The sequence below is a fragment of the Triturus cristatus genome, chromosome 6 (genome assembly GCF_964204655.1).
Source record: "Triturus cristatus chromosome 6, aTriCri1.1, whole genome shotgun sequence".
Classification (NCBI taxonomy): domain Eukaryota; kingdom Metazoa; phylum Chordata; class Amphibia; order Caudata; family Salamandridae; genus Triturus; species Triturus cristatus.
In genome coordinates, this window is record NC_140589.1 from 1,023,435,740 (window position 1) to 1,023,450,482 (window position 14,743).

At 43.9% G+C, this 14,743-nt stretch overlaps 1 protein-coding gene across 1 annotated transcript in view; it reads left to right on the plus strand.

The window, feature by feature from the left end:
* The window catches only part of TRMT11 (tRNA methyltransferase 11), a 285,703-nt gene that overhangs the window by 147,787 nt on the left and 123,173 nt on the right, over positions 1-14,743 (plus strand). Inside the window, exon 9 of the mRNA XM_085611819.1 lies at positions 9,773-9,937. Within this exon, the coding sequence (XP_085467945.1) occupies positions 9,773-9,937 (165 nt within the window). The remainder of the gene's footprint in view (positions 1-9,772; positions 9,938-14,743) is intronic.

Here is a 14,743-nt window from a genome sequence, read left to right on the forward strand (position 1 = left end):
ATCACATACAAACTGGATTTCTCGGCTGGTGTATCATCAATTTGACGCTCACCGCGATCGAGCTCCTGGCGGATACACCAACCAGGCTCATCCTGGTCAAAGACTTTACCTTCTGCTTTAGCCCTTTAAGACCCAATCCACAACAGACGTACACTGCTGAATCCCTCTAGGACCTCTGGGGAGGCAGGTCAGGCAGAGGCCAAACAGCAGGATCCATTCCAGGTCCAGTTGTCCAGGTGTACAGTTATATGCAAAGGCCTCTTGTAGCTTGTTGTCCCTTAGTTCTAACTGGAGGTCAACTTTATCATCCTTGGAGTCCACCTCTTCATTTTGTGTACAAGATAGAGCTGGTCTGGCCCTCTAGAGTTCTTCCCAGGTTGCAGACAGCAGATTCAGGATCTTCTTATCTTCTTCAGGTCCAGGAGTGTGCTGAGGTGGGTGCCTGAAGACGCCATATATATGCCTGGCATGAGCTAGTGTGTGTTGGTGACTCATGAGCGCATCCTCATAAATGGTGTAAAAGCCCTAGGGCTAAAACTACCCACTCTGGGCATTTTCAAGATAGCAGAAGTCTTTGGCCACTCTAAACTGCGGCTCTGAGGGTGTGTGTGGGGAGTGTCTTATTTGTAATCATAGTATCCCCCCCATCTGAAACTAAATCCAGTTTGGGGTAGTCCCTGTACCCCCTATAAACCCAGAGACAGACATCTGGTAGAACAAAGGAGTTTGCAGTAATCAGACAGTGGATACACAAGAATTGTTTATTATCCCGTTCTCCCAATTTGAAGTGTGCCCCAAGAGTTATATATAAAGCCCCAGCAGACCTGTCAAACAGCATTTGACACTGCATATTCTGTCAGGTTCTGAGGGATCATCTCTGGCCCTTCACGTCAGTCTATTGCTTATTCCTAGGAGCAATTTCACACCCATTCACATCTCTTCAAATGTTAATTACTGACAAGCAGAAGTGGGAGAGCAAATGGGCCTCCAGAGACGCCAGGCAGAAAAAAACACATTTTCTAAAATTACCTTTGCACTAATATTCATAAAAAGTATAAAATGTTCTACTTTTGTAATGGACAATTTCAATTCAATTTAGGGGACAGGGGTGAGGATTATGCTTTTTTTTCTTCAGTTTATTATATATATTTCATAAATTTCAAAACATTAGCAGAACTAACTTTCAAAGCAACACCAGGGAAAGGGCATACAACAGTGTCCTCCTGTCATGGGCCATCAGCCATCATATAATCTTATGCCACTTTCCATGGTCCTTATTTCTTGTTTGAGCTTGGTCGTAAAAATTTAATTTTGTTTGATTTGATGAAGGCGGTATATTTGCCATCTTGTAGTCTGAGGTGTAAATCACTTTCTGTGGCTTAATATGTAGATTTTCATACTGGATCCATGTTTGCTGTGTATTGGCGATATGTCATTATGTCAGTAGCACCCAAACCAAAATGGGTGGTAAACACCACTAAACATTTTATAGCTGCTAGAAGTGAGTTATCTGTTGAAAACACAAAAAGCATGTACTCCTTTAGCCTCCTCTTGACAATACAAACATTGCATAGACTAAAGAGGGCAACTTCTTGATGCTGCTTCATGTAAGAGGAAGCGGTGCAGGTTTTCAGGGGGCAAATTCTATACATTGAATGTAGAAGAGCAAAGCATTATAAAGCTTTGTCTTTGCCCACTCTTCAAACAGGGATAGTGAGTGTTCGGATTTACAGTGCTGTCACAAATAGAGAGGACACTTTACTAAGTTCCTGAATCTAATGCATACCTCCGTGGCATTGTTATGCAAGAATTGTCACTGATAAACCCATAGAATAAAGCCTTGACTTTCATAGTTGTGGAGTTTGATAAATTTGCAGCTCAGCAAAGATAAGAAAATTACCAAAATATAGAGAAGCTGAGAAAAGTGCAGCCCTTGAACTAGAAAATTGTTCATGACCAGTTTTAAGTAAGACAAGTTACAATAATTTGCATAATGCTGATTGCTGTGAACAAGCCACGAAAGAGGAGTATGGTGTCTGTGGCTATTGAGAAGATGAACAAGTTACTAAGCTTCAGTAATGCTTTTTCTGGGAATACAGTATCTGCCTGTTTATTCCTCACCTTTTGAATCACCCCAATGCACAACATTCCATGGAGACATTTCTTCTCAGCTCTCCTACGTCGGTAAGGACCTCAGAATGGAACGGCTCCGCATGCGACTTCGCGTGACGTCAACAGAGCCATAAGAAGACCTTGTCGGCGTGCAGACGTGAGTTCACCCATTTTTTCCGTTCCTTCGAGGCGGCCCAGTGAAACGACACACTGTACAATTATACAGAGTATACAAACATAGCCAAAACTGGACATTTACCAAAGCCAAGCATAACTTGATTTAAACCATAAATCATTATTTTTCAGTATAAGCAGGCAGGCAACAGGGAGGCGGGTGGGTTAGTGAGGAATGCACAGGCAGATACTGTATCCACCAGAAAAGGCGTTACCGAAGGTAAGTAACTTGTTGTTCTGATGGATACATCTGCCTGTGGATTCTTCACCTTTTTAATTGAACCCCCAAGCAGTCCCACTCCTGGCGGTTGTGCCTGCCTACCTAAACCAAAAAATCCTGTAGCACAGAACGTGCAAAATGGCCATCCCTCCTCACCTCCAAGTCTAAGCAATAGTGCTTTGCAAAAGTGTGGAGGGAGGCCCAAGTTGCCGCCTTTCAGATATCTACAATAGGAACACCTCTAGCTAAAGCCGAAGAAGAAGCCTTTGCTCTGGTTTATAATGAGCTCGAATACCTTCAGGAGGCTCCTTCTTTGCCAAGGCGTAGCAGATAGATCTATATACAGAGGATGATCCACCTGGACAGCGTTGTTTTGTGGACAGCCTTTCCCTTCATCTTGCCCACATATCTGATGAAGAGCTGGTTATCCAACCTGAAGTCCTTAGTCCTGTCTAGGTAGAAGCTCACCGCCCTTTTAGGTTCCAGGCGGTGAAGTCTCTCCTCCTTAGAAGGGTGAGGGGAAGGATAGAAAGTTGGTAAAGTGATAGATTGCCATAGGTGGAAAGGAGAGACCACCTTAGGCAGGAGAGCAGCTCTGGTCCTAAGAACCATCTTATCCACATGGAATGATGTAAATGTAGGCTTGGAGTAAAGAGCTTGCAACTCTCTCACCCTCCTAGCGGAAGTGATTGCAACCAGAAAAATTGTCTTAAACGCTAAGAACCTTAAGGGGCAACTCTGTAAAAGTTCAAAGGGGGAACCCATTAAGATAGTGGGAACCACATTTAAATCCCACTGAAACATGATAAAGTGAGTGGAGGAATTCTATTTGTGAGACGTTTAATGAATCTTATAACTATGGGAGATTTAAATAAAGAGGGTTGATCTGGTAAACAGAGAAACGCTGACAAGGCAGGTAAGTATCCTTTAACAGTAGATACTGCACAACCCTGTTGTGCCAAGGGCAGAGAAAAACTCAGAATATCAGGTAAATGGGCCTGCAAATGATCATTCAATATCTCTCCACATCATTTAACAAACTTGGCCCACCTACTAGAATAGATTTGGTGGCGTGTCTCCTGGTCGATAAAATAACATCCACCACATCTGGTCGGGGAGAGAGAGAGTACACGTTACCCCTTTAAATCTCTAAGCATGAAGGTGCCGGCTCTTGAGGTGGGGGTGTAGAACCCACCCCTGCAAATTGTGCGAGGAGGTCTGCCCTGTCGAGGAAGATGGAGCAGAGGGTGCGATGAGGTTAAGGAGGTCAGTGTACCACACCCTTCATGGCCAATCCGGGGCGATCAATATGACTTAGGCCCGGTCTTTGCAAATCTCCCTCAGTACTCGAGGAATCAAGGGGGTTTGGGAGGAAACCAGAAAAGAAGCTGTGAGCCCCAATCTAACTGCAACGTGTCCCCCAACACTCCCTGCATCGGATACTGCAAAAGGACGGGCAGTGCACATTCTCATGAGTGGGAAACCGTTCCAACTGAGGAAACCCCCCACACCATTAAACTGTGATGAACTACCTCTGAATGGAGGCACCACTCGTGATCAGCCGAGTACTGCTGACTGAGACTGTCTGCACACACATTCAGCTCTCCGGCCAGATGATTTGCAGTCACGCAAATCTGATTGTCCTGAGCCCAGGACTAGAGCCGCAGAGCCTCTCTGCAAAGAAGATACGACCCTACTCCTCCCTGTTTGTTGATGTGCCACATCGCAGTAGTGTTGTCCGTCAGGACCTGGACCAACTGACCGCGAAGGGAGGGAAGAAAGAATTTGAAAGCCAAACTTATCGCCCGCAATTCCAGAAGATTGATGTGAAACAATCTTTCCTCTAGAAACCAAAGACCTTTGACCGCCAGATCCATCAGATGAGCTCCCCACCCTAGAATGAAGGCATCCGATATCACTGTGGTCACCGGTGAGGGAGGCTGAAACTGCTTCCCTTGAGACAGATTGCCCAAAACACTCTACCATAACAGATCCGCTGCAGTGTCTCTGGAGATCCGGACCACTTCTTTGAGATTGCCGTTGTATTGAAACCATTGCCTGCGGAGGCACCATTAGAGGGCCCTCAGTGGAAAGCGTTCATAGTTGACCAACAGTATGCAGGAAGCGAACAGACCGAGCAAACGCAAGACCTTCAGGACTGGAACAGCTGCTCCATTCTGAAAAGTGGAATCATAGACTGGATGTCTTGAATCCTCTATAGGGGAGGTAAGGCACTACTCACAGTAGGGTCCAGTACTGCCTCTATGAACCGGTTGCACTGAGAGGGCACCAGGTGAGATTTGGGTACATTTATTGAAAACCCCAAGTCGAACAACTGTCGTGTTGTTACTTGCAAGTGAGGCAGCACCATCTCTGGCGACTTTGCTTTGAGTAGCCAGTCGTCCAGATAGGGGAAAACAGGAATCCTCGAACTTCTGAGATGTGCTGCCACCACCACCATCACCTTTGTGAAGACCCGAGGTGCGGAAGCAAGACCGAATGGAAGGACCGCAAACTGGTAGTGTTGAGACCCCACCGTAAAACAAAGACTTCCTATGCGACTTCCGGATGGGAATGTGAAAATACGCATCCTGTAAATCGATCAGCACCATCCAGTCTTCCTACTGCAATGCCAGAAGAACCTGAGCCAGGGTCAACATCTTGAATTTCTCCTGCTTGAGGTAAAAATTCAAGACTCTGAGGTCTAGGATCGACCTCAAGTGAACGTTCATATTGGGAATCAGGAAGTACAAGGAGTAGCATCCCTGACCCCCTTCCTGCTCCAGAACCACCTTGATTGCACCTTTTTGTAATAAAGATAGAACTTCCTGCTGGGGATTCAGGAGATGTTCTTCAGAACACAAGCCCTGACTAGGGGGAATGAAGAGGGGAACTTCCGGAAGGGTAAAGCGTACCCATTCTCTACAAGGTTCAACACCCAGAGATATGAAGTAACAGACCTCCAATTCTTTAGAAAATGGGACACCCATCCTTCCACAGGACAAGCATGCTCTAGGATAGAGGAGCTAGAGCTGCTTACCTGCCGTACCAGTTGGGGAGGCAGAAGTGGAGGGGACTTGCTGCCGAGCTGACCTCGCAGACGACCTCTGCCCTTTCCCTAGTATGACCTTTACAGAGGGTTTGCCTGCTGCTGCTGTTGTGGCTGCTTCTCGACACAAAAGGATACATTGCGGTATCCAAAGCCCCTGGATTGAGACTGGAGAACCAATGATCTTGCTGTGCCTCTGCTGTCTTTGAAGCGCTGTAGCGCCGAGTCTGCTTTGGCCCCAAATAGATGAGTTCCTTTGAAAGGCAGGTCAAACAGTGTAGCCTGAACATCCAGTGAGAACCCCGAACCCTGTAGCCAAGCGTGCCTCCTTTTCACAACAGAGGAGCCATTGCCCTGGCTACTTAGTCAGCAGGGTCTAGACCTGATTGCATGACCTGGCGAGTCACAGCTTGAGTATCGGACAGAACTTAAGAAAATTAGCCCTGAACGTCCTCCAGATGTTTAGGGAGCACTTCCCTTGCTGACTCCATTAGAGCACGGATATAGCGACCCGAGAGGCATCTATCATTAGTTGACTTGATAGTCATGCTACCTGAAGACAAAACATTCTTTGCGGATTGCTCTGTATGTTTGGATTCCCTATGTGCATGTGCAGGTGTAGATGGGAATGATCCCACAGACTACTTAGAGGAGCACGACGCTTGGACTACTAAACTTTCCAGTCACAGATGGGTGGATAGGGAAGCAGGATCCGTCAGAGCCACCTTATACCTCCTCACCACAGACCTGGACACTGCAGGAACAGTCATCGGCTTCTACGACACCTCTAGGATGGGCTCAATCAAAGCCTCGTTGAAAGGAAGCAAAGACTCTGTGTCAGAAGAAGGGGAATGGACCACTTCAGTTAAAATGTTGGACTTCAGCTCTACTGTGGACAATGGTAAATCAAGCAGATCCGCTACCTTCCTAATCACAGAGTGATATGAAGTTGCGCCCTCCATAGGAAGACCGTTTAGAGAGGAGTTCCCATTCAGGAGATGTATCTAGGCCACTAGCCTCTTGCAGGCCCTCAAATTCATGACCAGGGTCGACAATTTCACCTTCCTCAGCCTCCTCTTGCTGCTCCTGATACTACTTCTCTTCCATCAACCTCTGTGCTTCCTTTCTAGACCTTATCTTCGGAACCAGCGTCATCGGCGCCAGTGACCTCGGGATATGCATTGAAGAGAAGTCTACCAAGATAGTAGATGACGCTGAAGATCCGTCCAGTGGCACTCGCACCTCCAGAGATTGCACCGACCTCGAGAACCTCGGCGTTGGGAGAGACCAACTCCCTGGAGCCATGGGCATAAAAGGCATTGGAGGTGCCTGAGGGGACTGAGGTGGCAAGCCTCCTAGGAAGTAAGCCAGCGGACCCAGGGGCAAACCGGCGCACCAGTAGGGTTAGCCACCCTGGCAAACAAGCTGAACATCGCATTGAGAAAATGGGACGGATCCGTATCCGGAGTCAGGAAGGCAGGATAACCAGGAGCCGGTACTGCAGGTTCAGAGACCGCTTGAGGAGGCAGTACAATCGCCTCCACTTGTGGTGCCAGAGACCCTGGAGCCGGAGTATTCGGCAGTGGAGGTGTTGCTTCTCTCGGTGCTGGTGAAGTCACCGCTCTCGGAAATGGGGCTGGAGTCACTTCAGGAGAGGGCTACGTAGAGACTTCGTCCTTGCAATGACGCCGGGGAGCTGGAGACCCCGACTTCAGATTCTCATCCTTTGACGATCGACGTTGAGACCCATGGCGCCACTTTTTTTTAATGCTTTCTCAGCGACTTCGAGGTATGCAGAGTCAGTGACTTACGTGACCTCGACCTCCTTCGACCTCATTTCAGTTTTTTCGCTTTAGCCATAAACAACTTGGCCTACCTCTCCTTCAACTCCTTGGGATTCATGCGCCTGCATGACGAACACTCCTCGCAGTGTGGTCACACAAGACACCACAGTCTTCATGAGGGTCAGTAATCAACATCTGACCCCCACATTCTCTGCATGGCTTGAATCTGGACTTCATCTGTGTAGCCATGATCGCTGCTACAAAGATCCAAAGGCGTGCAACAATAAAACTCCCAGAAATGAAGAGCCCTGTGAGAAACCGTTACGTGTCCACGGAATGGAAAAAAGGGAACCGATGACCGCCCGCTGACGAGGTCTTTTTATGGATCCGATGACGGCACACGGAGTCGCATGCAGAGCCATTCCATTATGACTTCCTTGTCGACGTGGGAGAGCTGAGAAGAACAGTTTCAGTAAAATGCTGCGCATAGGGGTAATTCAAAAGGTGAGGAATCCATAGGCAGATGTATCCATCAGAAAATTTGTGTATGTGGAATGAACAGTGCTGAACTCTCCAAAGTCAATTTGTACAATGCCATATCTTTTTAGTGGGGCGTTTTGTGGAAACATTTTAGAGATTTGATCTTTGAAACACATATTTGCTTTTTGATCTATTCAGAGTTCTCTGTCCTTCCTCCCCACCAAGTGCGGTAAACACACTATCTTTAACCTTTTTGATTAAATGACTTGCATCCAGTAGATCTCCTAAATTCTACACTGATGTGGTTAATGAATTGCTTCTTGTATTTAATTTGTATGTTTTGTTTGTACTCACAGGAACGTATGCACTTTAATAAACCTTCAAATAAACCACATGGGTGTTTATTATGAATTAGGCGGAGCAAAATAACGTCGTGGAGGTCCACTCTGCCTGATACCAGTTGGGCTGTTTTTTCGCACCGGTGTTTCTGGTTGTTAGAGAACTAGCCCTGATTTTACTTTTTAGTAATTCCTGACAGTGAAATCATATGAAGCTTCTGCTGAAGTATCTTTTTTTCTGACAGGGTGAGGCATACAATGCTCTCCCACTACAAAACATCTTTAATGTCTGTCCCTGTACTCCCTCCACTCCTTCCCTCCTCCGTCACCTCCTACACCACCCAGAGGTCCCTGCACATGTTTTATCTCCTGTTCAAAGCTGGTGGTAAACCCATGGAATTGGGAATTTCCACTGGTTTACAACATGAAAATGGGTCCCACACAGTAAATCCATATTCCAAGAGTTTAAACTGTAATTGCACGGTACTGGGGTGTATTTATCACATGGTCAAGTAACTCTGCACGCAATTTTATTGTGTCCCCAATACTGTGGAACTCGAAATGAGGCTTAGTGTGTCATGGTATTATGCGCTTATAAGGCAAACCACTCACCGACAATGACACTGGAGTATTATTTGCTTTGTCTTTTACATCGGTTTTATTGGCTGTAGAATCAAAGCAGCATCACAGTACAAGATTCAAATTGTTGTTATACATGGTGCCAGAGACAGGAATCATTAAAAACTGTGTATACAAATCATTTCGAACTAGGATGTTACCGAGACCGATTTGCATAACGAAAATCATGTTTATATATTTATTTATATCTTGTAAAAGCCTAACACTCTAAGCAACTAAATTACCCCTACCATAAGGTTCTTAAATATAGTTATGTGTGGCACTGTTCCTATAATGCCTATTATATCGGGTTCTTACCATAAGTAGCCTAATCGCTACATTAATGGATGGTAAGAGATCTCTTATTGGTACCTTAGCTCCATTTGTGATATTTAGGGTGGTTCATGATGAAATGTCAGAGGCAGGCAATAAAGTTATAACCCGTATAGAACCAGTATATAAGAGGAAGCCATACCATACGGCTAAGATATCACTGGAGATGGTCATCCTTTTTATTGTGGGATTGGAAAACTTCAAGCATAACTCATAAACTTTGAGCAATGGGATGGTTTCTGTGACTTGCCCCTTTTTTCCTATGCAGTTGTCCACTCTCTGCCTGCAACCATTTAATTATCACTGCATGCCAGTTTACACCAGAGGTAAGAGAGGTATTTTTCCAGCTTAGGGTGATAGAACAGCATGCCAATAACAACGCTAGATTTACGAACCTAGCAAATGCATTTAAATTTTTTGAGTGTAAGTATAAACCCAAGAAAGTTTTGGACTACGTGTCCTTTTGCCCATATGAGGACAGAAGTGGCCCAATCCCAATAGTGTTACAATGAGGTACACGTCTACATCATAGGGGGAAGTCCACATATGGCAGTTGGCAATCGGGGCAACTGGAGACAGATGATGCACTGTCTTATTTATGATAAATATACAATACAAGAATCTTAATCTCCTATATGAAATGTTGTCTGATATTTTGTTATAGGAAAAGCAAGTCGGAAAAACCAGAAATGGAGAGGACCAGATGAAAATATCCGAGCCAATCTTCGCCAGTATGGATTAGAAAAGTACTACCTTGATGTATTTGTTTCGGATGCATCTAAATCCATATGGAGGAGAAACATGTGGTTCGATGCAATCATCACAGATCGTAAGTTCATTGTTTTTCAGAAAATAATATTGCTTGATAAGTTCCCTCTTTGTGTGAATTTATTTTGATGCTAAAGAAAATTGCCCTGTAAGACAAACATATTTACTTATCCCTATGTTAGTCTTGTTGCCAAGTTTGTGCTGATTTGAAGATCAACTAAAGATGAAGTAGTTCAAGCCCCACTCTAATGTGCCATTCTGCTGGTGTTACCAACATTTGTGAGCGTTAATAAATGGTTGTGGCAGGGTGGTAATATCAGTGCATAGAAGGACATTTGTAAGAGGATTATTGCAACTAACATAAGTATATTATTCTCTTTTCAGAATAATATCTATTTATTCTAGAAAAACATAATTTCATGATGATTCATTTACACGATCAGTCTGATGTGAAAGTATGTTCAACGTCACCACGCCAGTGCCAAGCCTTTATCTGGGCATCACATCTAAAAAGCTTAGCCAAGGTTTTAATCACAAGCTGGAGGAGCAAAGGTGACAAGGAGCACACTTCTCTAGTTCCTCTGCTAATGGGAAAGGGATCAGAGAGAGTCCCATTGGCTTGCACCTGTGCAGAAGGGGAGCATGTAACAGTTGACATAGCGCATAAATCTTAGACCAAAGCCCATGTGCAGCAATACTTGGTCCAGAAATACCCAGTCAACCGAATCAAAGGCGTTCTCAAAGTCAATGAGCAAGAGGGCATATGATTCTTGGATTTTGGTGTGGTGGGCCAGAGCAACATGGAGCAGTTTAATGCAATACCGTGTCCTGCGGCTGGGCATAAAGCTGCATTGATCAGAGTGGATCAAGTCAGTGATGAGTCGGAGAAGTCTGCGGGCCCGCACTTTAGCAAATATTTTGAGTTTATTATTAATTAGTGAAATTGGCCTATGAGAGGCACAACATTCAAGAGGCACTCAGTTTTATGTAAAACTACTATGGTAGCAAGGTCTAACTCCTCGGGACCCCTCCCCTGTCCACGGCCTCCAAATAGAGGTCAAACAACCGGGGGACAAGGATTCCCTGAAATGTATAATAAAATTTCACCGGTAAGCTGCCTGGACCTGGGGTCTTGCCCAGGGTTCATCTCAGCCAGGGCCTCACACCACCTACAATATCAGGGGGGGCATCCAGGTCTGCACATTGGTGGGGAGCAATCCGTAGTAACGGGATAGCCACTTGAATTGAGGTGGCAGGAACGGATTGGTTCGATGGAGGGGACGCGTACAGGCCCCAATAATATTCTGCGAAGGATTCAGCGATAGCCACCGCTGTATGGGGTTTCTCACCTCTTTTATCCACAACCTCAGGCACTCTTCCAGAGGGCATGTCGCAGGTGGCCAGCCAATAAAGTAGTTTCCTGGATTTCATTTACCAGGTGGAGAGATGCCACATGAGCTGAAAAAGAGACGACTTGGCCACTTCTAAGTGTTGAGAAGTCCCTGTCAAATAAAGACGTTGAGGGTATCCCTATAACACATTTTAAACTGTACTGGACCTTTGCATTTATCCAGAGAATTACATATATAAGAGCTCCCGGATTCAGTTGAGCCCACTAAGGTGGCATTGATCTATCTACCTGGGTGAGAAGAGACACCAGGCCTGTCACCATTTCGTGGGTGAGATGTCCCCACTAATTATTTTCAATGATCCTCTAGGATAGAGTTCCCCACGATTAGTCCCTGGGCTTTCACACTCTGGTGAGAATCGTTTTGACTTAATGGGAGGATATGCTTAAGCTAGATATTAAAACCTCTCATATTCTCCTTTGGTGGTAGATGATTCAATGAAGATTAGCATTCATCCATTCAGTACTGGCCTTCCTCCAGGATTAACATACGTCATATTTAATGTTGGCAGATTGTTTCATGTGAACCTCAAAATTTATATCTATTTCAGGGATTTTGTAAATCCCAGGTTGCACGGATATGTTAAATGGAAATCCATGATATTTAGTGCACATGTAGAAATTTGTCAACCCTAATGTCATCCTAAAATAGCATGTAAAAACTGGACCTCCTTCCATGTTACACCCTAATTAATAATTTGCTACTTACAGTTTAACTTTCTTTTCCTTCTTTGAAAATAATTTCCTATTCCATTTTGTAGCTTCCTACATGTGTCACAAGTAATTGTCTTTGAATCATTTGGCATTAGATAGTTTGTTTACATTTTAGCCGACATGAAGTCTCTCTTATAGGTAATTAAGAGCAGCTTATCATTGTTCTGGATGACTAATTTGGTCAGTCGGTGCACTGATTCTACAATTCATGCACTCGTGGACTGTCTTACATTTTGTCTAGTTCAGTATTGGCTTATTAGATTTCTGTCTACTGGTACCACCAGTGAAAACTACAGTTGCAAAACTAGAATGTGTGCAGGCTAAACTCCATTCCTAAGGCATAATGCTAGCTGCCGTCTCTCATTCACTCAGTCACAAATCCTGGAATTTCAGAAAGTAGCATTCATAAAATCAAACTTAAAGCTTGGTAGTTACTGGTCTACACAATTGGTTTGGTTTTAAAAAAAAATTCCATGCATTCTTATTTCTGTTCTCTCGCTTATAGCATCAAATTTGGAAAACCCTTTACTCTGCATTACCTATCTCTGTTTCCATTGTATCTAACTCTCTCGGTCTTACCCTTCCCTCTTACCACTGATGAGTTATTAGCAATTACACCCAGCCGTCTCTTCTCTCATGCTGGATCAGCATTTGATCTGCTGCATATAGTCACACACACATTAGTCTGTCTTACAATATATATACCACATTTTCATCACCCTGTATAAACCCCATGCAAAGCTTTCAATTAATACATTCATTTGCCACCATAAGTAAGTAAAAGTTGTATACAGCACACTAACGCCGAGGCATCTTGGCACTAGTGTTCCAGAAGCAAGCAAGAGACTATTTTGCATGATTAGTAAAAAGCCGGATTTTTAACAGCTTAATGCTATCCCCCCCATTAACTTTAACATAAATGTGTCTGCATGCAAACTTGTTTGGATATTCTTACAAGCTTCAAAGAAACAATTTTGAGCATTGAAGCTAGCTTAGCCCATTTATAACAAGCATGTGTTCCATTACAAGCACATATCTGGTATTACTTTCTTGTCGTCTTTGAATGACAGCTTCGCCGAATCATTTGTCCCTCTACGAACCACATGTTTGCAGCAAATTTAATATTACTACCACTTCTGTTATGCCCAGGTACATTTAGTTGTTGTGATGTTTTGGTGTTGACAACTGTACTGCACACAGAGGCTGAGAATTATTTCTCAGCCAATCCCCGCCCCTAAAAAAAATGTTCTGGGCTTGAAACAATGCTTCCTATGACATATTGGTTACATTGGTAAAACAATGATTAAGTTGCTAAAGACGACCACACTTTGGTATCTGATCAGAAGACAGCGTGACCAAAGTTTATTTATTTTATTTATAAAGTTTTATATAGCGCAAACAAGTTCCCGAGGGATATCCGCGCGCTTTACAATAGGATGGAAGGAAGGACATAAATACAATATCGACATCAGATAAGAATAGGAAACAAGAATGATCGCATAATTACAGAACAATTGAGTCAAGGAGAGTAGTACATAAGCCAGGTATATAGCGGGCTATGAAGGGGGGCAGTATCAAATGATGGTACAACGGTTGTATGATCAATGACTTCGAGCAGGTGAAACCTAGACCAGTTAAGGTAAGAATGTATTCACTACTAATTTATTTGTTATGTAACAAAATGCCATTTCTGTGCTTGATTACTTTTACAAATGGCATGTCGCTATCCATCTTGAGTAAAATTGAATAGTTCTTGTCGTGCTTGCTATTTATTACCTAAAGGGCAATCAATCTGTGCCGAAAGAGCTGGTCTGACAGGTCAGTTTGTGGGCCGGTTTTGTGGCAGTTTGTGGGCCTGTTTTATGATCTGATGGGCGGGCGGTTTTTATCGTTGAGTTTCCAAATTCAGATTTATTTATTTATTGCACGATTACTTAAAATAATTACAATCTAAAACCCTAAAATATTAAAGACCACTACAATAAAAATAAAGCAATGCACATAAATTGTTAATAAGAGTGATAATGAGGCAAACATTATAATGAAACCAAATATTTTGTGAGGAAGTCAGTAATAGGCGTGCTAATTCTCCTCCAATCTCCAGAATTCTCCATTTCAGCCCTCTTGTCTCTATTTTGGTCCAAGTGTGGGAAAGGGGAGTTAGTGAGTCAGCTTTCTCTTCAATGGCTGGTTAAGCATTATGAGCTATGAAAGGTTCCCAGATATTAAAAAGAAACATTGCATGCAGCAAGCTGAAATCCATGCTTCCATACTTTCTGAACCTCTTATACAGCGTCTTTACGAGTTCAAAACTGCCCCACTTTGCAAACGTGGACACATTTTTTTAGCTTTCTAATTCAGTAATATGGGCCACTTTTATTTTGGTGCTGGGTCCTATTTTCTCTGCACCTGTTGTGCTTGCACATGTGGCATTGGAATACCAGGGTTATTGTCTTGGTTGTCCTAGGGTCTCAAATGGGAAGTATATTAAAGTGAAATAAAAATGAAATATGAAAAGGGATAGGCACATTATTCATTGATGCCAGGAATGCGCAGATAGATTTGCGTTCCTTAATGCTCTCTTTGCCCGTAAAGGCTCTCCGCCCCTCCCCCCGATCTTTGAAACCGAAACAGACACAATTTGGCATCTTCTCCTTCTTCCATTTTGATTAGATTGACTTTCCTGGCAGAAACATGGATCAGATACACTTGACATCCCACTTGCAGCTCTCTACAACAACACAT